A 27,097-nucleotide genomic window follows, 5' to 3' on the forward strand; every position below is an offset into this window, starting at 1 on the left:
GATGCACCAGAATCATTCTCACCTGAGTCAGACGTGGAAGAGGATGAGGGGGCTGGTCACCCCGTGGTGCCCTTATAAAACTCAACGTTTAACCTACTCACGCCTCACAGTCTGGCATATTTGCGGAATACACCACGCCGCCGTTGACCCTGGCCATTGACCGAGCAACCCAACGTTCCTACCAGCTCCCTCCGCAGGAATGTCTTAACCACGAGTCCCTTCACAATGGCAAAAATAAAATTGTTAAAGTACTGTAGTGGCTGGGACATAAGCACACCCTTGGAGAGTAAAGCCAGTTATTGTACATATGCTTGTATCAGAAGTTGCCTTTTCCCCTCCACCAGTGTAATATAAGGATTTGTTGTTTATATTAGACCTGTGTTTATGTAAGGTGTGCGAGAGTCCAGCTGCTCATCTATTGAATTGCAACCCAGAATCATGACAATTATGCTTTTTCAAATTCTAAGTTTGGAAATCTCGTCTACCCTTAGAGCATGATGTACCAGAGCTGCTTAGATATGCCCACCGCGTTTGTACAGCAAATTGAGATAGTTGCATTCAGATGCGATATAAAATACAATTGTATTGTGAATACCTATTCACCACCATATAAAGGTTGACACGGCAGAGGGACAGTAGATGTGATTATTTATCAGTTCTGCCTTTTAAGTCTTAAAAAAAAAATGTGAATGCTTGAAATACATTAAATTGAATTGTTTGTGTGAGAATCTGTTGGCTTTCCTGCAAAATGTCACCTGAAGAAAGCTGCTTGCGTTGTGGCCGAAACGTCGTGATAATAATTTTATTATGTTTTATTTTTATTATTTTATTACTTCCCTTCTACGTGACTTTACCGAAAGAACCAAGAAGATGAATCCCTGCAGTCACGAAAGCTTTAAATCGAAAATTATATTAAGCTAATGGAAAGAGAACACAAAGTCTGTACAAATGAGACCTGATACAGATCTGGGAATAATTATAAATACAGTGAGATTGTCAGTTGCAATTACATTGTAATTGCAATTAATTATGAACTGCACACATATTGTAATTGACCCAGGCCTGATGGAGAGTACAAACAACACCAAATAGACCAGATAAAATTGTACAGATGAGGAAGTACATACCAGACAAGATGTTCTGTACACAATGCATGAAACAGATGATACATAACAAGACAAATATGATTCCTGAATAGAACAGACTCCAAAATCGTGCCAATTTACAGGGTGTGTGAATCAGAACTGAACTACAGGGGTAGTCCTCTACTTACGATGGAGATGTGTTACAACGACCCCATCGTAAGTCGAAAATATCCTAAGTCGAAGATGGCCTTGCCTACCCAGGAGTCTTAAAGAATGGTGATAATTTAGCAAAACAGAGCAATTTACAGGACCGTACTGTATAAACTATACACTATGTATTAATTACAATACTGTATTGCACAGTAAAATGTCAAGTAAAAAAAACCAAGGTAAATTCTTAGCCTACCTATATGAACTGCAATTTAATAGAAAGTTTTTTCAGGAAATAATCCTATCTGCTATAAAAAAAACTTTTAACATGCATTGAATGTATCGCATCGTGGTAACCTTAAAATGAAATCGCTAAACCAACGTATCATACATGCATTGAACGTATCGTAACGTATCATATGGTACTGTAACCACCAAGATTCTGTCCGTCGTCTGCATACTTGAACGATGTTAGGTTGTTGATGGCAATTTTGTCGTATCACTATCGCCATTGTAAGATCGAAATATCGTAAGTCAGACCATCGTAACTCGGGGACTTACCTGTATTATTATACATATAGTTTTGGTGATATGTGCCAAACACCTAACACTACGCTGTATGTAACGCTGGGTAGGCTATGTCGATGTTCATGCATTTTTATTTATTTATTTTTCATGAAAACCTGATTAAATTTGTAACTAATTATTAGTTTGTTACAAGAACAATTTCTCCAAAAAAATTCCAACGCTGCTTTTGATGAAAGCCAAGTGCGCCCCTGTTTTCATATTTCATCTTTTAGATTGCACACCATTGTAGAATAATAATAAATAATCTATTCGGTTCATTTGTGTGTGACAATAGTTATTTTTTTTGGACATCGAATAGAAATTGAAATAAAGAAGCAATCTCACTTTTAATTTGAACTCAGTGCAGTTTCACTTTGATGACTTTTGTGAAAATTTGTGAAAATTAGCGAACACTGACCTCTCACCTCCCGATCAATAATAAATATAAATAAAATAAAAATTCACATAAATTCAGAGTCCAGTAAGTTATTGTAACCGAGTGCATATTCATTTTGGTAAAAGCAACCTGCTCACATTTTTTGCGAACATTTGTGAAAATTCGTGAACAACGACCTGTCCTTCCAGTTTATAAATAGTTATCTTTATTGTATTCACATAAATGATCCTTATGGTGGTACCCCGGGGTACCAAATAATACCAAATGGTCGAGGCAGTTAAATATTTTATTTCTGGGACACTTTTTTTCAGGGGTGTACTTAACTCCACGACTGGGGTACCAATCAATCCGAAATCGGTGCCACTCTGCGATGTCGAAACGCAGCGAGGACGATTGCGCTGAACCCCTGAACGCTCGTACGCACCGTAGTGGTGCATCGTGTACAGCTCGTCGAGATGAGTCGCTGACCATCAACAGGCTAAAAATGACAGCATCACGGACATTATGCGAGAGCTTTTATCAAAAGCAGCGTTGGTATATTTTTGGGATAAAATTAATTGTTCTTGTAACAAACTAATAATTACTTACAAATGTAATCAGCTTTTCATGAGAAACTTAATTTTTTTAATTTGCATGAAAATCTACGTAGCCTACCCAGCTTTACCGCGCCATAAGGTTCAAATAGAGAATCCAGTAAGAACAAAATTCATACTCTTTGGTTCTAAAGAAAGAACCAAAGAGTATGGATTTCTGCAGTCACGAAAGCTTCAAATCAACAAAATTCATCTCAAGGAAAACTTTTGGGAGATGATCGTTAATTTACACCAAATGTGATAGACAATTTTTCAATCAATTAAATACAATCTTACATTTTTTTGTCTTTTTCATTACATTTAAACATTACATTTTTATGAACCCATCATGTGACAGGCAGTTACACTAGTTTGCTTTTAAAATGTGTTAAACAGTTTTATTCATAACCATCGCCACACATAAATTGTCCAACACGAGTTTAAAGCTTCATTAAAATGAGAATAACGACTTTTAAGTGACGGTTCTTTTTTTGCTGCCTTTGCAGTCCCATCACTGCAATACTAAGGCAGTGTACCCGAAATGTAACTTGCCTGTTGTCATTAATGAAGCTTAAAACGTTGTCTGGACACCCTAGAGCAGTCTAGATGCATCAACGAGATGAGACATTTTGCTTTGAGAGCGGAATATTCCTTTTAAACAGTTTAGTAATTATTAATATGCTCACTTTATAGCACGTACAGCACACACGCTGTCTGATTACAAGCGCAGCATGGGATCGCTTCTTCTTAATAACTGCCAGGTTGTTTCTTTGTGGAGAATTTAAAACAGCTATTTATTAACAGTATTCAGTGTGAGCAGCAATGCTTTCTCTGGAGGCACAAATTACGTTTTGTTTGGGTTGCGTTTGTAGTGGTAAAACATGTAGGTGATATAAATATAAACTATTTTGTTCGGTGTTAGTTGCATAGAAATTTGGAAATGGACCTAAATTAAATGACTGGTTATGAGTGCGAAACAGGGCCTACTTATTTCAGTGTATATTTATCCAGGAGAAATCTGATGTGCTATGGAGCTTTTTTTCACAGATGTCCAGAAGGGGTGGGTCAGAAATATTATAATAACAATACAAAAAACAATAGCAGTGCAAAGTATAGGAAAAGTAAGCAAATCACTGAAAATAAAGTGTCCTAAGTTCAAATTGCATAATTACATTTATTTCCAAGCTTGGCCAAGGCAGCAAAACAGCAAAACAGTGCCAGACTACACCAAGACCCACCCTCAGTAAAATTGCACGTGAAAATGTAACTATCGATGCTATCGATACATAGACATGAAGCAGTGAAGTGTAAAGCCAGGGGCCACAGTTGAGCAATCATTTGCATGCAATTCAATCACTTGTATGCATACGTCTCTGCAGTCGCGTGTGAGCAGTTGTGCAACCACTGCTCACAGCAGAGACTGCATTTTCAAGTGATCTACTTCGCGATTTGTAGCGACGTATTTCATCAAAAGCACATTTGTCAACTATGATTGGTTCTTACAACTTTGAATATGCTATTGAACGACCTTGTGCAATTTCTCACTGAGATGTGGACAAAGTACTGTAGTTGCAGGAGACTTAGTTGGTGCACACTTGGTTGGCATTCGTAAAAACATTGATTAAAATGTATTCAAAACCCATGGTGGATGCAATGAATCATGCTTGTATGAATTTTAGTGAAATGAAAATAGTATGCAAATATTGACTTTTATATTTGTGGGATGCAACAGGACGAGCGAGGTTCTTGAATTGAATCCGTGATACGAAATCAGGAAAGTTCATCAAGTCGTGTAAGTTATGAGTTGAAATGTTGTTACATACTTCCAATTAACTTGCAATACAGCATAATGAAAAGTATTCACACCTACAATTACAATACTGTACAGTTTGGAATTATTTCGTGCACAAATGCAGCAGTTTCTCAGGACACTGTACGACCTCGCCTGGTATACAGGAGGTCATGGTTTCGAACCCAACCCTGACTCCTGTATATTTGGAGTTTGCATGTTCTGCCCGTGGTCGCATGGAATTTTCTCCGGGCCCTCCGGTTTTCCCCCACCGCATTGAGAAACAACATGCGTGAGAGTATTTGGCTGCAAGAAATGTACACAAGCCACTACGTTGAGCTATCAGTTATGGCCAGGTTGCTTCTGAAAAATAGCTCGGTGGGCCTTTACTGGTAGAATAAAAATATCCATAATGAAGTTTTTTTTGGGTTAGATCGCGTAAATATATAAATGTGTCGATAAAACCCGCCATTACCCGACACAGCTGATGATATTGGTCGTGAAAGCCTACGTGTTAAACCAAAATAAAAGTAATTAATGGCTTTTAAAATAGTTTAGTTTTAAATAAAAAGCACTGCTTGTAGATTTCTTTGAAGACATCCATTTTAAACCTCTTAACGTTATTAGTTAAACTGCAGAAGGTTACTGTGGAAGTCTTAACATATTCTGCTGCAAAAGAGAGAACTAGAGATTGCTTTGTTTCAAGCAAATTGTTCTAAACAATTGATGGAGGGGCCACAGGTCATTGCGGTAGCGCAGTCGTTCATGCACTATCCTATGAACTTGGCGAGCTAATTTCAATTGCCAGCCCGGGTGAACAGAAGTCGCCAGTGATATCTGAACCGGACCTGGATCCCCCACTTCATCAACCACCACTATGAACGCGGCATGAGGAGGTCTTCATCCAGCAGTGAACTAACAAAGGGCTCTATAAAATAACATTGAAGTGAAACGTAAAGATGTATTGTTCTTTGGAACGGTTTTTAAGTCATGTTTATTACATGTACACCAATGAGGGAGCTCAAATGAAAATAACCCAAAGCCACGTGCTATTTTATTACAAAGTTAAACAATGTCACTCCGCAGCAGTGGGGACGGCTGAAGTAAGCTTTTGTAAATATAGGGACCGGATCGGACATCACTCATCACTGATGTTAGCTGTGGCCAGCTAATTTAACTCTGTTCACCGACTTCATAGCGCAGTGCACGAACCGCTGCATTACTGCTATCTATAGTATATCAAGTATGTAAATTACTTAAATGTGCTGAATGAGCAATCTATCCTCGTATGCATTATTTTTTGCATAATTGGTTTCAACATTGTTATAACTTCACACGCTAGAGTGGACCCAACCCGTTCTCTCAAAACCCTAGGTCCCTCTAGCAATATCCATTTCACTAGACTGGATATGGGTGAATGATGACGCTCGCTTGTGTTGTGATCGAAACGTCATAGTTTTTTGTTGTTATTTTTTTTGTTATTTTCTTTGAACCTGTCTACGCGACTTTACCGAAAGACTCAAAGAATACAAGAATATGTTGAGCAAGGGTGCAGCAACAGAAAGACAATACTGTTCTGTAAGGGCTTCAGGATTTATTATCACTTGTAGCTGGAAATTATGGGAGTCTACACTCCAAGCACATTAGGTACAGTTTACCCTTCTTACATACCCCCTGATGGCAAGGCTATAACCAATTATTCGTATTACTGCATACAGGAAAGGCTCTAAATACAGTGTTCATGACAGTCTTGGGTGAGCGCCCATTCAGAACCGCGCAGGGGTGTGTGTGACAAGTTGGATTCGAAGTGTCATCTGGTGATACTGGGCATTTGTTCACTATGGAACTCCCTATTGTACCTCTTCCCTGCGTATCAAGCTTGCTTTGTCTGTGGAAGCCGGTGTGAGTCAGCCCACATCTGCTGCGCACAACAGTGCCCGCAGGCCCGTGTGTCCCCTCCTGCAACTTAGTCTCTGTGCCCTGACGCTGCCCACTCTATTCGCTGCTGCACGCTTTGCTGGCAATAGGAGGCCAAGCACTGCGGTCGCTTCTCTCACGTCCTCGCCCACTCTCCCAGGCGTGTTGCAAGTTTGTTTCCCACGCGGGAACCCCATGTTAACCAAAATATTCTAACAAACTGTGGAGAATGAAACACAGGAAGAGTCATCCCCTCCTCGCTTGAAGTCTGGTTGGCTGCAGAGCTGTCTGGAGGTGGGAAGTGCTCTGGTGGTCTGACACTGCCTCGCCTGGCCTGCTTTTTTTACACCCAGGTTCTAGCCACACCAAAGGTCTTTCCCAACCCCTGCCTCTTTATTCTCAGCTAAGTCAAACTAGTTCAAGCTATAGCCTTTTAATATGAAATAAGTAATATTTAAAAAAAACATTTTTAACACGCTTTAATGAAATATACCGTGCTCGTAATGGCAGAACTCCAGGAAGTGGCCGCAAAGCTTGCCATGACGTAAGGGGCCGTGGTGATTTACAGCCAACATTAGTTGAGCATGGACAATTAGACCCATGCTGAAACATAACATAAAAAGAATGTTTAAATATGTTTTTTTTTATATAGAATATAGTATTGTCATCAGTATGACATAAGTATTACAAGTTTGCAGTCGATACCACATTGGGAAGTGGGTTAAAATTGAGTTACAAGATTTGAGGATACTACAACAACAACAGACAGAGTGAGTTAAATAAAAGCGTGTAAAAATGTAATCACCATACGGGTGTACATTTCTGCAGGGTTTTCATATGCAGAGGTGCATTGCAGATGGGACAAACATTTTGTAGCAATGTATATAATGCCATTAAAAATGTTGATAAATGTTGCATTCAATGCCACTTGGTGCATTGTAACACTGATCAATGTGCAAAACTTTATGAAGCATTTTTTTACAATTTATCAAACTGCATTTGTACTATTATGAATATGACCATGACCAGAGGAGTTATACTCCTACCCTCAAGTCTGAATGTCTCCCACAATCACCTTTTTTTACCTCACATACAACTGAAAAAGCCTCATTTTTATAACGCGTCTTCTTGATTACCATAATTCCATCATCGCCAGCAACCAGCTTAAATCACTGTGTGCTGCTTAAGTCTCTCTTAAAGCTTCTGCCAGACTTCACACTCTCACTCATGAATGACCACATTGGCTAAGTTCTCCAATTCTCTATACTGACAGTCCAACTGTGGATAATTTGCAAGACTTTAAGTTTTCAACAACTCCTCTCGTCTTGTTCCTCTCTCCTCCAGCAAACATTGTCCACCTTCGATAGTCCCGACCCAAGCAATTTGATGAATTCTCCATTTAGAGTTGCAATCTTATTTAAGAATCCTTTGAGCATATCTATTGTGGGGAGTATATATCGCTTCTGGTGCCTGCAAGAGTTTACATGACCCAATTCAATTCAACCATTACGTAAAAGAACATTTCCTGTCGTGTCATGCTTTTAAAGGTACTGTGCCACGCCGCTAACTCCAATATAGCGGAATGTAAATTGTACAGGTGAGTGGGGAGGAAAGATACTGCTGTGATGTCCCTTGTTATCCGTGTTTTAGTTAAAAATTATAGTTGGTTGGTGTATAAGCTGGATACATTGGAATGCATATTTTAGAAAAGTTGAAGGTGCAGCCCTGCAATTTATTGCGAACAACACTTCTGGCAGAAGGGCCTCCACTTGAGGGAGCTCGAGAGGAGCCTTTATAGGTTCGATTTGGCCAACTATTCCATGCAGACAAATGTCTTGAAAGAGGTGGGAGTATCCACATTTTATCTCACTGCACGCAACCCACCAATGGACAAGCTGTAAGTACCCTGGAGATCGAACTTCATTCGTTCCAGAAGGCCATTAGAACGCCGAATTAATTTTCCCCATAAGAATGAATGTAAATGACAATAATTGGTTCCAACACAAGAAATCGCTCATTGTAAAGCATTTTTACACGAAGTTTACAGTAATTACATGCATAAAATCATACAAAAAAACCAAGAAACACAATAAATGAATGGAATAAATGAATAAATATATGGAATAAATGAAATAAATGAACATTGAACTTCACTTTACCTGTAGTAAGGAGAGTTAATGGCTTGAGTAGAAGGTGGTGAGGAGGAGGTGGTGGTGTTATTGTTTGGAAGGGGGGAGTCCCCTTTGTCTGGGCAAGCATCATGCACGCTGGCCATAAGCGTCTCAGTCTTACAGGTTCTTTCAAGTCGTGATTGTCCGTTCGACCTACGAATTTTGTTCGGTTTCCGGGGCAAAAAATGTTCGGAAATATCGTTCGAACACCGATTTGTTCGAGTTGTGGTGCGTTCGATCTCCGAGGTTCTACTGTATATCCTGCTGGGTGTGGACAAGTGAGGGAATTAGAGGAACTTGCCAACTGCTTACATTTTCACAACACCGGTGGCCTCTGGATTGAAAAGGCCAGTTTATTATTAATCGTTACTCCAGCAGCAGTCCCAACTCTAATATTGCAGGAGCAGAAAGTGTCCTCGCGAGTGGGGAGTGCTGCTGTGATGTTCCTTTCCTTGGGGATTCCGCCGCTTGGGATGAAATTGTATTCAGATGCTTTATAAAGCCCAGATTTCATCCGAGTGAATTTCTTTGAAACATCTATTAGTTACATTGATAAAGATGTACATTGCACATGTGATTGCAGTGTGCACGGCACTGTTTCCAAACGCATTTTGTGTAACAGTGATGGATGTTTAGGCTTTTGCGCTCAATTGTAAACTTATTTCCCCAGTGCAGAAAGCCCATGTTAAAGTTATCAATGTTATTTGGGACTTTATCACGAGAGATATGACTGTTGAATTGTCAAAGCTTCACCATTAGCATATGATGAAATGTATAAAAGCTTTAATGCTTACTTAATTTACTAAAACTTAATATTTCTTTTTTTTTAAGAAATGTTATCTTTGAACAATTTTGATCCATTTAAAATGCTCGCATAGCAATGCATAGAAGTTGCGTAGCATAGAATGGCATAGATCCACTCAAGTGTAAGCTGTTCATGCCACATCATTGAATCTAACATTTTACTTTTTAATTGGCTTGAGCGATCATTTTTGAAAATTACATTTGAATTTAATGTAATATCAATATTTTTGTGATTTTATTGGTGGCTGGGCTGAGACCCCCCCCAACTCACTCCATTTTAGAACCTGGCTTAGTGCAAGAGGAGTCTAATCTTGATTTGAAGCTTTCGTCACTGCAGGAATCCATACTCTTTGGTTCTTTCGGTAAAGTCACGTAGGTAGAAAATAAATTTGCTTTTTTATACCTACGTGACTTTACCGAAAGAACCAAAGAGAATTAGGAGGAGCCTGTTTGCAATCGAACCCAGGATCACAGCAGTTCCAGCTCCACTCTGACTCCTAAAAGTGACCCGGCCACCATCACCCAGGCAACCGATTTAAATTCAGTACCAGAGGGCTTCATGAAACCAAATATATAATTAATGAATCATCACAAGCTCTCAAGTGGTTAAATACAATTGAAAACTCAAAAATAATCACGTGACATATTATGATGATAGCTATTATCATAATATGTCACGTGATTTTTTTTTAGCTTTCAATTGTATTTTTTTCTCATTGTGTAGACTCTTTTTGCTGTTTTTGTAACTTCGGTCTCCCTAAGGAGAGCTCGTTTTCAAAAAAGGTTATCTATACACAGATACATTAATTGATTAAACAATAGCGGTTGTAACTCTTTTTTAATATAACTAATACTGAAGGCAATGCTCACATTAAAACAAACTCAGTGTCATTGAAACAACAGGCCAATTTATATTCTTGGTTCTTTCGGTAAAGTCACGTAGAAGGGAAATAATAAAATAATATTAATTTTAAAAAATAAAAATTCTCACGACGTTTCCACCGCAACACAAGCAATCATGATCAGGTGTGAAATCCACAGCAAGAAATGTCTTAAATCCTCCTGTCTCTGGCCACCCTACAGCAGCAAAATACTCGAAACACATGTTTATAAATGTGGAGGGAAAAACTGGAGGACCGGAGAGAACGTGCAAACTCCAAATATACAGGCGTCAGGGCCCGGATTGAACCTACGGCTTCCTATATACCAGGCAAGGGAATTCATATTTCGTCACCTTGGCCAACATGGCAGAGCAGGCAAAATGTCCACTCAATGTTTGCACTTAGGCTCACTCTAGGGAGGCCATTCTTCCAGCAGTGCTGTGATAAAGTAATCGCAGGGCTGTATCTTGACCTTACCTTTGTCATTAACGAATGCTGTGTAACAGAAAAATATATAATAGGTTGATGTTATGGGCAATGGTCCTTCTCCATAGCAGATAAATGGCTGAATGACTTACTTTTAGAACGGTTGACTCTTTAATGTGGTGATAGTCATTGTGATGCCTTAGATTTGACAAAATTGATCCATGAAATAGCATCTCAATGTATTTCTTAAAATGTCCCAGTTTTATTAAGCCACCAACACTAATGTGCACTGTGAACTCTTAATGGTCTTTTGGTCATTTACAAATTAATGTTGTTGTGTTCATTAATTAAAATGAAGTGAGTTCAGCAAAGTGATCCCACGTTTAACAGGCGCCCGTCGTGTTCCCCGCAGCTGAACCGCGTGGCACAGCAGCCACAGGACCTTATGCAGATGCTGCAGTCGGTGGTCGGAGTCGGGAGTGGCACTGATGCCCTGCAGCAGCAGCAGCAACAACTACAGCAGCAGCAACTACAGCAGCAACAACAACAGCAGCAACAGCAGCAGCAGCGTACAGTCGATCCCGCATCAGTCCAGACCGAAGCTCCACCACCACCACCCCCACCTCCACAGGTCCGGGCAGCACCTGCTCCCTCCAGCGCCGATCAGTCAGCGGTCGCCACCCAGCCGCCAATCGGGCAGGGAGACGCCTACGCTGCTGCAGCAACAACACAGCAGCAGCAGGAGAGCTACCAGAGCACGTCGGCTGGGGCATCGTCTGACGGAACCTACGGGCAACAGGCAGCTGGAGGGCAGCAAGTGACCCCGTCTCAGGTCAAGCAGCAGGCAAACTCGCGCACCAAGGCGCGACTGGTGTGCGCCGCCTGCGGCAAGGAGTTCAAGGACCGCTACCACTTAAGGCGGCACGAGGCGACGCACACACGCACCAAGATTAAGGGCCAAGGCTCCTCAGCATCACTGGTAGCGGGCAGTGCTGGCACGTCGTCCTCGTCGCAGGCATTCATTGCCGCTGCGCACCCCAACGGGCAGCTGGTGGCAGCGGGCGGTGCAACCGCAGGCCAAATCCTGGCGCAGGCCACACCGACGGCACAGATCATCGCGGCGGCTAGCCCCGCAGGGCTGCTGTCGGCAGGTGGTGCGCCACAGATCATCGCCACGGCCGGGCAGATTGTGAGTCCTGCGCAGCTGCTCGCGTCATCCGCGGCAGCAGCGGCATCGTCGTCTTCGTCGGCCGAGCAGCAGGTGCACACGGCGGGAGCCGGCGACTTGAGTGCGTCGCAGCAGCAGCACCACCACCATCACCACCACCACCACCTGCTGGCAGCGGCAACTACCGCCGGCAACGCGAGCGCAGCGCAGTACGCGTACGGCAAGCCGTGCGTTGACGGGGGTGGTGGGGGTGGAGGCGGTGGGGGTGGGGGTGGTAGTGCGGCTGCAGCGGCACACTTTCTCACCATGCCCGTTTTCGTGATGACGAGCGCCGGCGTGACACCCTTTGACCAGACGTCGGCACAACCTGTGCTTGCGCAGCAGCAGCATCACCATCAGCAGCAGCACCTTGGTGGACAAGCCTCGCAGCAGCAGCAACAGCAGCAGCATTTCACAACAGTGGATGTGGCCATGGTCAGCAATGGCCTCATCCCAGGCTCGGAGCAGAGCTTCGACGCGTCGGGCACAGTGGGGACTGCGGGGCAGCCGGCGTTTGGGACGGTCGCGGCAGCCGGGACAGCTCCGGCAGCGCCAACCGGCAAGAAGTCACGCAGCGGCGCGTCTGCAGTGAACGGAGTGAGGCGCCCTGTCAAGAAAAACCACGTGTGCGAGGTTTGCACCAAGGCCTTCCGCGACGTCTACCACCTGAACCGGCACAAGCTGTCGCACTCAGAGGAGCGGCCGCACTCTTGCCCCGTGTGCCACAAGCGCTTCAAGCGGCTCGACCGCATGAGCGCGCACGTTCGCGCGCACGAGGGTGGCCCTGAGCGGCCCTACGCCTGCCCTGCCTGCGACAAGCGGTTCTCTCGGTGAGCCACGGCACATCACGCGCGTGTGTTTTTTGAGCTCCTCCCGCAGGGAGATGCGTATTGGATCACATCTTTATTGCTCTTTCCCAATCTCCTTTGTCCACACTTTATCTAAAGTTACAAGGCTTAGATTCATTGGAAGCTCTTGTCATTCAAATCGTGAGCACGTGCAAATTTACAAAGCCACTACTCAAATATTTCCATTTTAGGCCATTGCTAAAAGGAGAGTGCCACGTGATAGCACTGCATGCTGGTGATGTCTGGGAGGCAATTAGTAAAATATGCACTCAGACACAACCACAACAATAATATAACTTCCCATAATAATTACTTGAATAATACAAACGAAAGCATAACCTTAATAGTCAGTGTATTTAAGAACTTTGGTGCTCTGGCCTAAGTTGCATTGGAGCACAATATATTTTGGTAACAACTTCCTGCCGCTGGCAAAGCTCTCATGGATCTTTATTGACTTCTGCTTGTTTATAATGACTGCTGAGCTAGATGTTTGCGTCGATGTGTTTCTTTTTCATTAAAATGTTTCAAGTTTAATTTGTTTAACTATCGGTGAAAACTTGAGGGGACCAGGATGGTCGCATTTGCCAAGAGTGACCTTGGGTACCCAATGTGAGTTTTGCTCCTGTGTCTTCTCAGCCGCGACCACCTGAACAACCACGTGAAGCGCGTTCACTCAACGGAGCGGCCCTTCAGATGCCCGGTATATTCCATTTACACGCAAACAACAACAGCAGCGTCGCGATTAGGCTTGCCTTGACTGTCTGGTATCGCCGTCCACTGCACGCCGTTGGTATTACAACATTAGCAATTTTCTGGAGGCCTCAAACGAATGCAGACCGAGTTTTGAGATGATTCACCACCCCCGCCATTCAATGAATTTCTCACCATTCGGTCACAATTCAATTTTAGAATTAATTTTTTTCGTGTCTCGTTTTACTGCGTCTGTTGTACCGATTATCTCTATTAGCCTCAAGGAAACGAAAGCACAAATTGTGTTGTCTTTGTACCATATCGACTGTCTGCCTTAATTGTAATATCTGTTCTTCATCCTTTGTATCTTTTGTACCGTCTTGTGAGCACTGTCCAGTTTATAATGTATACCATGTTCTGTCTTATCTGTCTCGTATCGAGTGGATATTTGGTTCAATTCGCTCCATTAGTCCAATTGAAACAATATAATGCGTGCACATACTCAAAGTCAAATATCTTAAATGCGTGATTCAATACATGCATTGTGAGCATAAACATTTAATAAATCAATTAATCGCAACATGCTTCATCGGCAGCCACCGTTAACCACAATGGCGGGTGCACTTCGAGGCCACATTAATTGGTGAAGGCTCATGAAAATAAGTTTAATACAAGATAGACCCAGGTGAAAAGTATTTCAGGGTAAGGTAACTAGCTGGTAGGTCTACCATTAGTACTCCCCATAGTACCATTTAGTTGTGTTTTAGCCACCCGACCTGCTTGTTGTGAGCATCGCTCTTCCGCCTCCTCAGAGGCTGATCCTGACACCGCTGATACCAACTTGCTGCAAGTCCACTCAGCACCAGGTCTTCCTCTACCGCTTCAGACGATCTCTTCACCCCTTTATGTGCGTTTATATCTTCATACATTTGGCCATATGTGCATATACACACGCGCCAGCGTGCGTGGTTGTGCCTTTGAGTGCACTACTGAGCAGAATAGGAGCATCTGGAGTTGAGAGAACTTGCCACTTGCTAGTACCTACTGTCTTAGGATACTTGGGAAACGTTTCACAGTGTAGCTGATTGCAACCACACCTTCAGCAACGGCAGTATATCGGACAAACAGGCTCACGGGAATGAGCCGAGCATTGCGTGGCCGAAAGACAGTCGCTCCGATAAATTTCTCCCGCACCTGTTCTGTGTCCCCCTGTTCATAGGCCTTCACCTCCTCCACCCGCATTGCAATTACATGGGGTCTGTCCTCTGACCTGTCAATGTGCCATGGCAGCTCCATCTGCAATAAGTTTGTTTGTAACCTGTCCTCCCATCCGTGAGCCTCCGCCACTCCAACTGCAACATGCGTGTCTGACTGAAGACCTTTCCGCGTGCCTCTATTCCACCCACACGGAGTTGATTCTTCCTAGAAAAAGTTATTTTTTAGCTCAACATCAAATGCAGGACCCTTTTTGAAATTGTCGTGAGACCCGGCGAGACGATGTTATTGTTTTATGTTGTTTTTTTATGATTATGTAATACTTCACCTACTGGTTATTTTATGAATGGTCCACTATATGGGGGTGGCAATTTTATTTGAGAATCCATTCTTTTTTTGTGTTTTTTTTTACCTTCTCATGTGTATTGTTTTTCATTTATCTGTCTTGTTTGTACAATTTCTGCACTGAATTTGCTTAAAGTCATTTAAACATATATGTTTGCATGTCATTTATATAATTTGTAAATCAAATCTTCATAAGCAATTTTATGCATGTATTCTGAGCGTGAAAATATATTTGGTTATATTTGAATATGCATCATTACATGCCTAGTTTTACATTTCAGCCCATTAAGCATTTACTATTAAAAGTGAGGCTTTCCTTTGTATACAATATTTTCATAGTTATTGTTTTATAAAATGTCAGCAGAGGGCAGTGTTGCAGAATCCATATGTTCTCTACTATACTCCAACACTTGTGCCTTCTGCTTGTATCAACCCACACTGACCAGTGTGGTGAAAGTATGATCCATAACCCCCTATGACCATCATGGTGTGGGAAGGCCCTTATCCAGCAGTGGAATAATAAACTGGCAGAACATGTACTTTCAGTGGCGTAACTATCGAGTGTACAGGCCGTGCAACTGCACTGGGCCCCAAAGGCAGTTTGGGCCCAGATTCCATTCTATGAAGAGGGGTAGAAATTGGACATGGGCCCCATTTTGTTCCTTGAATGCCAACCACGCTTCGCCATTGTGTACATTATATTTAAATAAAAATCTTCAACTCTCCACATTCAACACATATGAGTTGCAAAATGTGATACATTATTTGGAAAATACTTGATTGGGAAAAATCTGAATCCTGCTCATTTATAGGCTGGTGCTGCTTACACCTTGTGCCACACAGGGGACAGTTGCCAATGGGGGTTGGTTTGGTATGACTGCAGCAGGGTATTGGAGTGCTTCAGGTGAGATGGAAGGCACTTTGAGTAGCATAAGGCATTTGAGCGCCTTGTAAATGAAAATCCTTATCCTTAATCAAGTCACCCTTCTTTTCCCCCATCAAACCTTTCTCCCTACCCCTCGCCCCCCCCCAATATCTTTCCATTTGTACACCGTCCCTGGCTATAACCCACCCAAACAGACCTGTGACTCTGCGTTTGCGACGCGCGACCGTCTGCGCGCCCACATGGTGCGGCACCAGGAGCGCGTGCCGTGCCGTTCGTGCGGAAAGCCGACACGCGCCACGCCGGGACGCGCCGCTGCTGCCGCCGCCGCCGCCGCTGCTGCTGGCGCTCACCAGGGCGAGCAGCAGGGGGCCGCGGCTGCCGGCGCCTCGCACGCAGTGTGCAACGCATGCCACAAGGCAGCGCAGGCTGCGCAGGCGGCCGGGGGATCGGCGCTTGTCCAGCAGACAGGCCAGCTGGGCGTGACAGGGGCGTCGGCGCCTGTCGTCTGCATCAAAAGTAAACGGGGCACCTTTGACAGCAATGCAAATGCTCATTGAGAGCTTCTGTGTAGTGCAGTGGCTTAGCACACTGGACTTGCAATCCAGAGGTCACCATGTAGAATGCAATGCATTTTACATGGTACATGTAATTCTAGATTTGAAGTTTTCGTGACTGCAAGGATCCATACTCTTTGGTTCTTTCGGTAAAGTCACGTAGATGAAAAATAATAATACAAATAATAAAATGAAAATAACTAAATGTGATTTAATTTAGGTATTTTAATTTTATTATTTTTCGTCTACGTGACTTTACCGAAAGAACCAAAGAGTATGGTACATGTACTCTTAGTCTCCTGTACATATATATATCATCATCTAGATGACAGGTCATGCTTACATTCTAATATTTGCAGTTTAAATGGTTGAATAGCAAACGAGAACGGAATTTTTTTCAAAGCTAATTTAATTAGCAGTAGTGTAGGAGCATACATGGAAAATACTTTGCTCCGTTATCATTTACAAACTGCATTACATTTTGAAAGGTTTATATTAAACTAACACCTTGGGTAATTGCCATATTCTGAGAGGCAAAGTATGTATTTTCAAATGTAGACTTCAGCTAGATCAATTTAAGTGAAGTACCTAATATTTTTTATTTTGTTGCAATTACCAGCGACTGGGAAATACTGTCAATGCTTGAGAACCTTGTTTTATTGTGAGTGATGGTCTTGATTTTGAACTTGAGGTGGGCTTTCCAATTCTTTAAGTAATTAATTACAGTGCCAATTATTGGTTCAATTGACTAATCAAATAACACGAAAATAATTGCTAAAAAGTCACACATTTGTTCCCACGCATGCTTTTGAATGGTTGTGGGCAAGGCATAGTGATATCCTCAACATTGTGAGCCACTTCAAGGGTTGCTCGACTTTGGGAGACAGAATGTGGGGGTAGTCTCCGTTTATAAAGAAATCTGTGTAATCAACCACAAAAGGGATCGTTTATTTACATTTTTAGTCAATTCATTGACTAATTGTTCCACCTCTAGTTTATATCCGGTGTCTGAGGTGCTGGCTCGGTGAACTTACATGCATATCACACGCGTGAGACATTGACATCTTTAAAAATGATGTTGTGGCCGTCATGAGCAGTTGCTTATACGAATTAGATTCCGTATGTACCAACATCGCTTTACTCATGCCACATTGTACCTTTGTCTCTCTCGCAGCCGAGGTGCTTCCACCAGCACAGCCCACGGATATGAGGCAAGCTTACTTCTCTGCCTTCTAGGTCAGTAGGTGAGTGTTCGAACGTGCGTACGTCTGCAAGCATCATTAACCCGTAGAGATCATTCAACGTTATTTGCGATACATCGTCAGTGTGCAAACTAGGCAAGCAATGATTTCGTCCCCCTCTCATCGTTTTCGTGATACTGGAATCGTCATTTGATTCAGAAATGACACTCTTATACATCTCGTGTTTGCCTTTGAGGCGACATCTCTTTGGAGTGGCCGCCTTGTTTTTATAGGTTATTGAGTAATTGATTAAAAACAAACTATTATATGACAATTGTTCATTGACTAATTGTTCCAGATCTACTTGTAATCATGTAGGAGAGCTCTCTTAATCTGATCAGCTTCGGTTGATTTGGCTTCGTATTGCTGGGGTTGGTAAAATTGAGTTCCCGTTTGGTGACTTGTCACATGATCGAAAGTAAAGAGAGTCATTTGGAAAGCCTTGGTCCTGCCATAAGAATGTAAGATATCATTCACTGCCTCAGGACCACCAATCTGGAAGAGGTCGCTTCTTTATAAAATATAAAAAAATACTTTTTTTAAAAACACGCTTTAATGAAATGTACCGTACTCATGATGGCAGAACTCCACGACTCCAGGAAGTTGCCCCGCAGCTTGCCATAGTGTAAGGGACCGTGGTGATTTACAGGCAACGTGAGTTGAGCGTGGACCATTAGACCCGTAAAAAATATTGTTTAAAAAAATATATTTTTAATGATAGAATATAGTATTGTCATCGGTATGACATACCTATACCAAGTTTGCAGTCGATACGACATTGGGAAGACGGTTGTAATTGAGTTACAAGATTTGAGGATACGACAACAGACAGAGTGAGTTAAATAAAGGCATGCAAAATGTTTAAAAATATGTATTTTTAAATTTGTATGATAGAATATAGTCTCGTCGTCATTATAACATAAGTATACCAAGTTTGCAGTCGATAGCACATTGGGGAGTGGGTAAAAATTGAGTGACAAGATTTTTTAAGGATACGACAACAGCGAGCCGAATTGGAGTTAAATAAAAGCGTGTAAAAAGAGCTATTTCGCTCATTGTGCCTTATCTGGTGAAATAAAAAATAGTTTCAGTTAGTTTAGTAGAACTACCATCGAAAGGTCATACCAAATTGTTAAATGTTATTGCTTTCTCTCCAACACTCCAACATACCAGCGTGCTGAAGCAGTGAAAATTGGCACGTTTGTTTTTGTAACAATTTATTTAAATGGCTGTTGGGTGGTGGAAGGGTTTAAGGCACATTTTACTGACATCTGACCCAAAATGTAATTGTGCATCTCTCTATCCTTTCTCTTCTCGCTGTGTGTCTACCTCCATCCCCAGCAGACGGGACGATCTGATGGGATTTTTATGGATCTGAAGTGAGGATGAAATCACATCGGGGGGTCCCACTTAGAAAAATCCACATTCAACACTACAAGCATTTTGAGAGAAACTGAAGCAAGTCCTTTTTTTCCTTGTTTTTTTTTACTATTACTAACAACAGCAACAAAAACATAAACTGACTGAGGTCTACTTGTATTTGTGTGCATTTTTTAGTTTCATTTGTATTTTTAATGGAAAAAAAATAGTTAACCACATTTTAAACAAAATGAAAAAAAAAAGATTGTAATGTTTTCGTGTAGTTTGAAAGTTTTAATTTGTAATATATCAGACGTTTTTGCCACATTGGGATTGAGAGAATATTGAGTTTGTTGAAGTGGAAAAAAAATCATTGATATGATCACAGTGATAAGAATTACAACAGCGAGCGGGATTGGAAGTGTGCATGCATCAGTGCGTGTCTTTGAGCTGGCGTAGGTGCATGTGCGTGCGTTCAGCTGCGTTTAGCCGGTCCCGTGGCCTCGCTGATGACCTGGTCTCGGACTTTTGAGGTGTGCGAGTGGTGTGGGGACAAGCCATACCCAATCCACTGTTAACCACCACCTACCCTCCTCACTCGGGCATACATAACCCTGCCCATCAGCTGTCTCTTCCGTTGTGTACAATTGATTCAGCAGTCGCCCATCAACTACTCCCAATTGCCACCCACCCTCCAAGCACCCCAGCCTAAAACATAACCATGCTGTTGCACCATTTGCATCCGGAGCCGCCATTGACCATGGTCTAAAATATAGCAACAGGAGGAAAACCACTCGAATGGGTCTCATTACTCTGCTACAACGTACCAGATGGCATGCTTCCTTGTATTTTAAAATGTGTTTTGTGGCTTGTCAACACCAGAGTAGGTGTACATTGTAAAATGAATTGCAGTGCATTTAGTAACATGCTGCCAAAACGTACATTTCATGAAAGCTCCATTGTGAAAACAAATAAGAAATGCTGAAGAGCTATATTTTTAAGGATATGATGAAAGTAATTTAGTATTTTAATTGTTACGAATGGAAAATCAAATAAAAAAATTGAGACTACTTAAATAATTTCGTGAAATGCAAATTGCAAATGTGAACAAGCATTTTTTGGAAATGCTTAAAAATTGTTATCTCTCACTGTTCTGAAGCCTTATATTCTACCTTCTCAACTTATCCATCTACTAATGTTTGAGATTGTATGAATCGGTGTGGTTTTACATTATAAATTAGTTTTCCACATGACATGTTGACAAAATGTTTTGTTCACATGTTTGAACCATTGACATTTAAAAAAGTTAAATAACTCTCTTGTAACAGTTGCACAGATGTGAGTTTTTCAATTATAGCAGTTTTTTTTCAGATAATACAGAATTAATTACGTTTTGTAATAGGTTTGTTACAATTGCAGTTATTTAAATTTACAATTAAAAAAATAACGTCATACTATTGAGAAAACTTGAGGATTATGCTCCTGCATTGGATGTTTGGCTGGTTGCTTTGTTCGTTCTTTATTGCAAGTGGGATGAGGAGTGCTTGGAGAAAATGCATGATTCACCTATTTATTTCAGTTTCATTTTACTTAACCCTGATTTTAATGCTTACTGGTACAACATTTTTATTTAACCATTTGAGAACCAATTGAGATTCTTTGTATATTTTCCAATGGGGACGTAAACAACCATAAACTTAACAAGAATGCTTCAAGTAATGTTTTATATTTCATCATCATGAACATCAATCATTAATCCCCAAGCCATATCTCACGGTCCTGTGATGCGACAATCCACCAAGCACCTGCAAACAATTAGATTTAGTGATGAGTTATTGTATTCATCCTTTTATGGAAAGCTTGGACAACCCTCAACCACATTAGGACAGGCCAGGAAAGATGTGTCCACTTGCTCTACTAGTGGAACATGAGGAGCAGCCCAATTTGTGACTGGCCACCCAAGTCAGACATTCGTCCACAAACTGAACTCCTGCCCTGAGAAATAATCCCGTTCCCGGTTACATCACAACCATTCACTCCGCCTCGCCTGAAGCCGAATTGATTGCTAACCTCAGCATCATACTGAAACTGCTTCCCCAGCCATACGATAATTTAGGTTTCCAACCAAGATGGTTCACAATAGTGTATCTAATGACAAACCAACGTTTTACAGCAACTGAATACCCCCCATGGTTTATAATGTGCACGTTATCCAGCAGATGGAGCCCCTTGCTAAACTATAAATCTGTTTAACATTCGCTGTTGTAGGGTTTTTTTTATTCTAACCCAATACACAACGTGAACATCAAAAAGGAAAACACAGATCACGAGTGTGCAACAAAACCTGGAGCAATAAGCCCTCAAATTAGGGACCTACTTGAGGCACTTTGGCTCACTGCCCTACCCACCATAAGGGCAACAATCAGGACCACTGTTGTAGTTGAACAATAAAGAATGAGTGGTCGCACAGCATGGGTGGCTCCACAAGCAACAATAACACCATTGCTATCTGCGTGTGTGATTAGCACATCCAGAAGATAACCATCCTGATGTGTTGTGCGTACTAATATGGTGCAACCAGCCCATGATCCTGGAAGAGTCGATGAAACTTTATAGTGTGTGCGTAGCAATGTCTAAAATTAGAATAATATCCCCGAGTAGGATTATCGAAGCTGCATAGTTGGCTGTCCTCTCCAAGAGATCAGCAAATTGATTAAAGAATGAGTCGTTGGCTGGTGCTGAAACTGGCCGATTATTTGCCAGCAAGTTCAGCTTGTTGGCCATGAACAAAGACCCCCAATAGCTTCGAAGGTCTGATACGTTGGCAATGCAATTTTGAGAGATGATAATGTCTCGCGAGCGAGCGAACGAACAGATTTCACCATCATTGGTTCGAACATTTGCGGATCTTGAGGCTGGCATTGGTCGAGTCGGTTGAATATATCTGTAGCCTGTCGGCGTACAGGTAATAAGATGACGACAGTCTGATGCTTGATGCCACTTTCAGTAATGGTGCTCAAATGCAACTGTTCTTGAAGGACGTGATCGTGAATTGACACATACTTATTCCGTACAGACTAAGCATTGAACGTCACACTTTTGGTGGAGCCTGGTGTATAGAGACGGTTTGCAAAGTTTGCCGCGAAACTCTAGGAGGAATACATCGAGCACCGGACATGTTGCTTATGGCTTGAGCAGTGCTGTTGATGTCTTATTTATAAGCAACATAACAGGTAGACACGATGTGGATATACAACTGCAACATCATGACGTACACTTATTGTGAGGCCGTCTGTTGCTAGCTATCACAATAATATGCGAGTACTTGCCAGGAGTAGGATTTGCACTGCATCTAACTCCTCGACTATGCCCTCCCCTGCATCCACGTCTGTTGCATTAACGGAAATTGTTGTGACTAATGAGTATGGCTCTGAAGACTGCGGAAATTTGACGGAATGCTGGAGGTGAGTTAAAAGCGTTGGTTGAGTAAAGTTTGCCGAGATGGGCACAAGAACGAGGAAGGGGGCAGTGTTTGGGTGGATGCCGATGAGCAACGGAAATCCACCAAAGCAAGCCACTGGCTGATAACCAGCAATGGACCCTTGGACATTGAAAGCCGGGAGTGCGTGGCGCAGCGACACAATTGATTGGAGCAACAAGTTGATGACGGCTTGGCGGAACAACTGCGCGACCTGGCAGGGTGTGGCGCAGCTCAGAATTGTTTGAAGATGTTCTGAGCTCAACCAAGCACAACCTACCTACATTGTATATATCTGATGGAAATGCATCCGAACCTGGTGCCATCCATCTTGCCAGAAGGCTAATAGCCTTCTTGGTTTCAGTTAAGGTGGTGGGGATCAGCAAGTGACATGGTGACCTTAACCTGGGGCATGCGGGTGATTTCTTCTTCGTGGATCGACAAATACCGTTTAAGAACACTTAAAGTGCTCTGCTCATCTGTCAAAGAACTTTAATCAGAGTGGTCCCATCTGTACCAAGGAGAGGAAAGGTTCAGACCTGTGGGGACCGTAGGCTGTTTTTACAACGTCATAGAAGCACTTCATGTCATTTATATCGGCATAACATTGAATGTCATTGCTTGCCTACGAAGCCAGGACTCCTACATCTTTTGAGCCTAACCTGGACAGCTCTGCGGATGTTGCTGAAGTCTGTTTTATTTGGGGATGACATCTTGTCATGGTATTCTTTATGGCGCCAATGTTTCTCACCCACCATGGACTGTATCTCCCTTTGCATCAAACATCCTAATGCTTGTGAGTGGTGGATCCAAAACATTCGAGGGATTGACGTAGACAACATCCCTGAAGGATGTCCAGTTCTCCTTGACACTATTGTGATCAAAGTTGATGGAATCTAGCTGGCTATCGAGCTTTTCATAGAGGGTCTCGAACCGGCTCCCTTGTAAACCTCGATGTTAAAGCCGCTTGCGAGCCATTTTCCCTGAGGGGGGTCCCTTAGGCTGAATGTGGAAATGCAGATTTGAGACAATAGTCGGTCAATCCAGCAGTCTGCACCACAAATGGTGTGATTCCTGACCTTCCTCATCTTTTATAAAAGCCGGACGTTCCTTTTATCAACTAAATAAGAGCCTTTCAGGAGCCCTGAATCAAAAAGGTATAGAAATTGGACCCCCCCCCACCTCAAATGTGGTAAAAAGTTTATCCAACAGGTTTCCAAAAATTGTCGACCCCCTCCCCCCACAAAAAAAATTCACACCCCCTAAAAAGAAATGTTTTTTTGTAGGCATATATGCCTGCACACCCTTCATACAATAGTCAGTAATATCTGCACACATTGGGGATGAGCGGAAGAAGAGGACATGTTGACAGGCGAAGGCGCAAAGCGCTGAGAAGACCTCCGCGGGAGCTACGGCCGCCAAAATTCTAGTCTTTTAAATTTTCCATAAAAATATCAGAATCTGCATTTTTATCAATCCAAGTGCACACACTGATGCTTTTGAAAGCCAATAACTCAAAGTAAATGTTGTCATTTGTGAACTGCATACGTTGCCAATTTTAATTTGTTTTAATATTCTGTATATTGCAACTATATTCGCTCACATTACTTGTTATATTAATTCATATGTTTATATTATAAGCATGGCAGGACATATGAATAACCCTGTACAAAATCCATGAAAAATCTATCTGCATAAGTGCATTTCATCCAGATCTCCTTTTGCAAGTTGCAAATTAATCTCAGCCGGCTATCGGAGTTAAATAAAGAAAACAAAAACTGAATAGACAATTCGAAATGCTGCCACAAAACATGTTGCAGAGACTTAGACTGCATCTTCAACCACCTGGAATAAGTTCTAAGTGTCCTTACTGAGGAAGTTTCTATTTGCTATGTTGAATCCCATGGTTTGTGGTGCACACCCTCTCAAACGTATGCCACTGAAGCATAACTCATTCATGTGAGTGGGGGTAAATGTCGGAAAGGAATTGCGGAAACCAAACTGTACTCCACCGGTTTTGTGGTTGTGCTGTGTAGCTGTCCAATGTGCTTTCAGGTGATACCATGTGTTGTTCAACATGGATATCCGTCACTTCCCTCAATGTGCTGGGAGCATCTGTAGGAACTTAATTATTCTTTATGAATTGTTCCCATCGAAGCCCTTGGCAAGTGGAACAAAATGTCAGATATACCAAAAAATATACGGTACAACCCAGAGCTCCAAATTCCCTGGCATCCTTATAATTGACTTCCTCTGATATAATTCCATGCTAGAGCTGCACACGAGGATCTCTTTCCAACCTCGAAAGTTATCCACACCCTCTCCAATTTCTGAAACTTATTTTATGCGCTTAGGCAAACAAAGTATTTGCTGCAGCACTGCCAATTTCTCTAACCACGCGGGCAACAACAATTAGCATTGGCACACACTAACATTAGTCCGAGACAAGGCAGGGTGACTGGGTGTGGTGGTGGCGATGGTGGTTGGGTTTTGCTTTGGTTTCCAGAGCCCAGGGCCTTGTGAATGAACTCCCTTTCTCGCTGGGCGGTGGCATCGTGTCGATCGCGTGCTCGGATTCTGAAAGAGTGTGATGTGATTTATTTTCGCGTTTTCTTTTCCTCCGTGGTTTTATTTTATCGATTTTTAAAACGTGCTGTTATTATGTATCCTATAGACAATGTAGCAGAGAGACATTTAAGCTTCCACCTCGAGCTTTAGTGACATCAACGTGATGTTGAAGGAAATTGTTTGTTTTTGAATAATAATCAACTTTTACTGGTGATGCTTTTCTCATGTACTTTGGTCAAGTCAAAACCAATTGCTCGTGTTGATCCAGCCCATCATTCCTCCAACGTTATTTAAAATTAGTACCTTTGTGAAAGTTAAATGACTTTTGGAATGGTTCTTGCAACAGTAAATGTGCATTTCCCACCATTGGTTGACAGATGAGCAGGGCCAAAGCCTCGTTTGAATTTGGAGAAGCTTAGACATGAGTGTAATACATGGAGTTATGTTAATGTTGTTCATTTATATATATTGCATAATTTGAGTTTTTCTTTTATAACATGCAGCTTGTAAATGGACGTAGTAACAACAGCTGCATGGTTATGAGACTTCACAAATCCGAACTGTTTACGAGGTCGGCCGCCGTTAATTCGTCAATTTGAATGCTTAAAGTTATGTTACAGGCCCGATGATAACAAACTACAGGAGTGTATCAGCCGGACATGAAGATATATTTTCTATATATTCTATTTATTTCAGCAAGAAGGGCCCAATAAGCAATGAGGCTCTATTTCATGACCTGTCATAGACAACTATAGAGGTTTAAGCATTTTTAGTTGCTGCCACATTCACATGCATATCTCATAATAGGCTTCTTAGCAACCATGCCAATTGCCGTGAATGTAATGCCAAAGATAAGCTGTTATTTCCGAGTTTGACCTTCTGGAGAATGAAAAATCTTTGAATCACCATCCATTTTAAATGTGTCCTGTACAGAACTTTACTATGAAAAGGAACTAAGCTGCCAGTAAATAATGCACGTTCCGGCACTTTTCTTGCAATTGCGGATACTCCAATCTCGGCTAAATTCAATATTAAATGGCAAAGCACAATACTTAAATAGTCAGACTAAGGCACCTTATAATTCTAAGATTTGTGGAAGAAATGTCTTCTGCCGGCCTGGACAGAGTTCCCTTCTTAAATTTGCTTTTTTAAATATATGAGCACAATGCTACAAGGAGCAGTCACCTGTAAAAGTTGATTCTAATGTTTCTTCTGCTGTGGAAGAGAAAAAAAAGCTTAACTTTATTATCTTGTAAGTACTGTAGTAGTTTTTTTTACTTTGGGGCTTTTGTTTTAATTGACTTAAACAGTTGTGTATCTGCCGAATTATGAAGCGTGAAGCATATGACCCACCCTCCCTCCCTCCCCACCAAATGGATGAAGAATGGCATATCATTGAAATGTATTGGCATATTTGCAGACTGGATAACATGACACTAATAACTGCAATGTGCAATGTTTGGTGAACGTGATGGGTCTGTTTAGGGGGAGGTTGGGCTGGTGGGTGTTGTTGTGGAGGTTCGTTTCATATTGTGTTTTGTATAACACTTTGTGTTTCATTTGGACTTGTAACTATTATTGGCATATTCATTTTAGTTGGATGTCTTTCTGAATTCATGGTTTCACATCCTTCTATTACCATTACCGTCATGTTTTAAGCTGGCAGCGGACTGTATAATTGTTAAACAGATGGGCTGAGTTTAATAATTTTTCAGTTGGAGCTGCAGCAGGTTTTTAAAATTTCAAAATACCAATTACATGAATACTGAATACAGCAGAAATTCTAAAATCTGAAGTTCAATCATTCACAAATCCCTGTAATTCACGGATTATTGGCGCTTCGCGGCTGTGCTCTAATCCTGAATGGATTGAAAATGCTCCGTGGATTACGAGCGGGGATCTATAGAAATAGCTAGGGCTTAACACAGCTATAGGTGTGGTGCTGCA

At 41.9% G+C, this 27,097-nt stretch overlaps 1 protein-coding gene across 1 annotated transcript in view; it reads left to right on the plus strand.

Moving 5' to 3' along the window:
- The window catches only part of LOC144737385 (uncharacterized), a 65,829-nt gene extending 40,125 nt beyond the window's left edge, over positions 1-25,704 (plus strand). Inside the window, exons 2-6 of the mRNA XM_078620062.1 lie at positions 11,172-12,796; positions 13,451-13,514; positions 16,145-16,466; positions 17,679-17,748; positions 19,087-25,704. Coding sequence (XP_078476188.1) covers positions 11,205-12,796; positions 13,451-13,514; positions 16,145-16,466; positions 17,679-17,740 — 2,040 coding nt within the window. The 5' untranslated portion in view covers positions 11,172-11,204 and the 3' untranslated portion in view covers positions 17,741-17,748; positions 19,087-25,704. The remainder of the gene's footprint in view (positions 1-11,171; positions 12,797-13,450; positions 13,515-16,144; positions 16,467-17,678; positions 17,749-19,086) is intronic.
- Positions 25,705-27,097: the final 1,393 nt, after the last annotated feature.

Source organism: Lampetra planeri, chromosome 3 (genome assembly GCF_965212315.1).
Source record: "Lampetra planeri chromosome 3, kcLamPlan1.2.h2, whole genome shotgun sequence".
In the NCBI taxonomy this organism is placed as follows: domain Eukaryota; kingdom Metazoa; phylum Chordata; class Hyperoartia; order Petromyzontiformes; family Petromyzontidae; genus Lampetra; species Lampetra planeri.